Raw genomic sequence first — 3,228 nt, 5'->3', positions numbered from 1 at the left:
ACTGTAGAATCATGTCACTACTGGTATAATGTATGGTAAACAGGTCGAACAGTAGGATTATTTTACTGTAGAATCATGTCACTACTGGTATAATGTAATAATATGTAAATGTTTTTGGTTTACAGTATTGAACCTGGAGCACCTAACTTGGGAACATGTCTGATCTACCAAAAATTACAGGTATAATTGCTTTCCCTCTCTGTTTACCTTTTAATGAATAATTATTTCTATTTTTCATCTAGAGCACTTAAACTTCTGTAATGATAACATGAATACCTTGGATTGCAGTAAAAGTAACAAGTGTAATATCTGGTTAAGGGTACGGTTTAACTATTGTAATGTATATATTCTTATACTGCTAGAAATAACTTGAGTTTTCAAGGTTTGTAGAAGCTGTAAACTCATTAACAGAACACAAAGATAGATATGATTGCATTGATATATTCTAAAGTTAAAACCATCCTTAAAAGAAAGACTCTAAGAGTCCAAGCTTCAGAAGTCAATCACATAGGGTTTCAGGATTGGACATGTTGTAGCTGTGAAATTATGTTGGTATCATGGTACAAGGAATGTTGATAAAGTAATTGTTCTATGTCTACTTGTAGATTGTCTGGAAATAAATGTTCTATGTCTACCTGTAGATTGTCTAGATATAGTTGTTCTATGTCTACCTGTAGATTGTCTGGATATAAATGTTCTATGTCTACCTGTAGATTGCCTAGATATAAATGTTCTATGTCTACCTGTAGATTATCTGGATAAAGTTGTTCTATGTCTACCTGTAGATTGTCTAGATAGAAATGTTCTATGTCTACCTGTAGATTGTCTAGATATAGTTGTTCTATGTGTACCTGTAGATTGTCTGGATATAAATGTTCTATGTCTACCGGTAGATTGTCTAGATAGAAATGTTCTATGTCTACCTGTAGATTGTCTAGATATAGTTGTTCTATGTGTACCTGTAGATTGTCTGGATATAAATGTTCTATGTCTACCTGTAGATTGTCTGGATATAGTTGTTCTATGTCTACCTGTAGATTGTCTTGATATAAATGTTCTATGTCTACCTGTAGATTATCTGGATAAAGTTGTTCTATGTCTACCTGTAGATTGTCTGGATATAGTTGTTCTATGTCTAACTGTAGATTGTCTGGATAAAGTTGTTCTATGTCTACCTGTAAATTGTCTGGATAAAGTTGTTCTATGTCTACCTGTAGATTGTCTGGATAAAGTTGTTCTATGTCTACCTGTAGATTGTCTGGATATAAATGTTCTATGTCTACCTGTAGATTGTCTGGATATAGTTGTTCTATGTCTAACTGTAGATTGTCTGGATATAAATGTTCTATGTCTGCCTGTAGATTGTCTGAATATAAATGTTTTATGTCTAACTGTAGATTGTTTGGATAAAGTTGTCTTATGTCTACCTGTAGATTGTCTGGATATAAATGTACAATGTCTACCTGTAGATTGTCTGGAAAAATTTGTTCTATGTCTAACAGTAGATTGTCTGGATATAAATGTTCTACGTCTACCTGTAGATTGTCTGGATAAAGTTGTTCTATGTCTACCTGTTGATTGTCTGGATAAAGTTGTTCTATGTCTACCTGTAGATTGTCTGAATAAAGTTGTTCTATGTCTACCTGTAACTGTCATGATTGTAATGCATTATATTTTGAAATATTAAATGAAGTTAAACTTTGTTTACTGTAGATGCTAAACTGTTGCATTGAGAGAAAAATGAAGAGAGAACAATTATTTAAAGGCTACGAAGGTAACTTGGAAAATGTTTGTGTGTCTGCAAATGAGGACACTAATGAGAACACAGAGGCAGGAGGGGGAGGTGTTGATTCGGGGCACACTCGGTCAGAGAGAAGAAGATCGGGTGATAATAAAGCAGGTCGTATGTCCAGTGTCAAACAGAACAGCCTCTCAGACTCCAGCTCAAATGACAAGGCCACCAAGCTTTCTCACATGGATGTGCAGAGTTCAAGCGAGGACGAGTTTTTTGAATGTGATGAAGCTACTTCTCATAAGGAAAGTATGGAGGTGGGAGACAGAGAGGAAGGTCAGGTTAAAAAGAAGAAATACTGGAAAAAGAGATTGGGTGATCCAGATAAGGAGGCAGATGAAACCCAATGTGACGTCAATAGTGATAATAGCCAGGAAGAAGCTGGGAGTGGTGATAGTTTAGATTCCAACAATGACACTACCTTCAAGGACAGTTATAGTGATGGGCCTGTGGGGCGCCTGGCCCCTTTTGGAGACCTCCAGTTAATTGAATCAAGTGAGCAGATGTATATTCCTGTTACACAAGAACCTGCCCCTATGACAGAAGACATGTTAGAGGAACACGCAGAGATTCTGGCAAGGTAGACTGACACAAATGGAAACAAAAGTGATGTTTGAGAATTTAAAAGGATGGTAACAACATATAGTTCATATATGTACAATGATATTAAGAGTCAATCATGATCAAGGAATCTTGTCATTTTCTGATTTGGTCATGGGTTACTTGTTTTGTTTATGTCATTTGGAGGCCAAGTAAAATCTGTCATTTGACTGAGGTCCTCAACACCATGTGACCACAATCCTTCCTTGACAAACATCATGTATTTACCCTTAATATGAATAGCAAATTTTTAAATTTGGTATTCAGTCTAAAAAGTGACCTTGATTAAATCATTTTCTTTTCCTTTTGCTTGATCCTTATTTAATATACACATAAACAAATTGAATTTCTTTTATGTTCACCATTGAATTATGCCTTAAACAATGCAACTCCTAATAGTCATGGTGTGATGGTTCCTGATGTATGCCTGTAGTTTAGGTATAGAACTATCAATACTGTTTAGTCTGTAGTTAAGGTGACGGACTATCAGTACTGTTTAGTCTGTAGTTAAGGTGAGGGACTATCAGTACTATTTAGTCTGTAGTTAAGGTGACGGACTATCAGTACTGTTTAGTCTGTAGTTAAGGTGAAGGACTATCAGTACTGTTTAGTCTGTAGTTTAGGTGAAGGACTATCAGTACTGTTTAGTCTGTAGTTAAGGTGATGGACTATCAGTACTGTTTAGCCTGTAGTTTAGGTGAATGACTATCAGTACTGTTTAGCCTGTAGTTTAGGTGAAGGACTATCAGTACTGTTTAGTCTGTAGTTTAGGTGAAGGACTATCAGTACTGTTTAGTCTGTAGTTAAGGTGAAGGACTATCAGTACTGTTTAGTCT

At 35.6% G+C, this 3,228-nt stretch overlaps 1 protein-coding gene across 1 annotated transcript in view; it reads left to right on the top strand.

Annotated features, from left to right (window-relative positions):
• The first annotated feature begins 108 nt into the window (after window positions 1–108).
• Window positions 109–3,228, top strand: part of LOC110453204 (rab3 GTPase-activating protein catalytic subunit-like) — a 35,406-nt gene continuing 32,286 nt past the window's right edge. Inside the window, exons 1-2 of the mRNA XM_021502057.1 lie at window positions 109–180; window positions 1,714–2,367. Of these exons, the coding sequence (XP_021357732.1) occupies window positions 109–180; window positions 1,714–2,367 (726 nt within the window). The remainder of the gene's footprint in view (window positions 181–1,713; window positions 2,368–3,228) is intronic.

The sequence above is a fragment of the Mizuhopecten yessoensis genome, unplaced genomic scaffold, assembly GCF_002113885.1.
Source record: "Mizuhopecten yessoensis strain PY_sf001 unplaced genomic scaffold, ASM211388v2 scaffold7193, whole genome shotgun sequence".
NCBI classification, from domain to species: Eukaryota; Metazoa; Mollusca; class Bivalvia; order Pectinida; family Pectinidae; genus Mizuhopecten; species Mizuhopecten yessoensis.
The sequence above is the reverse complement of the archived record's forward strand: the minus strand, read 5'-3'. Positions and strand labels throughout refer to the sequence as shown.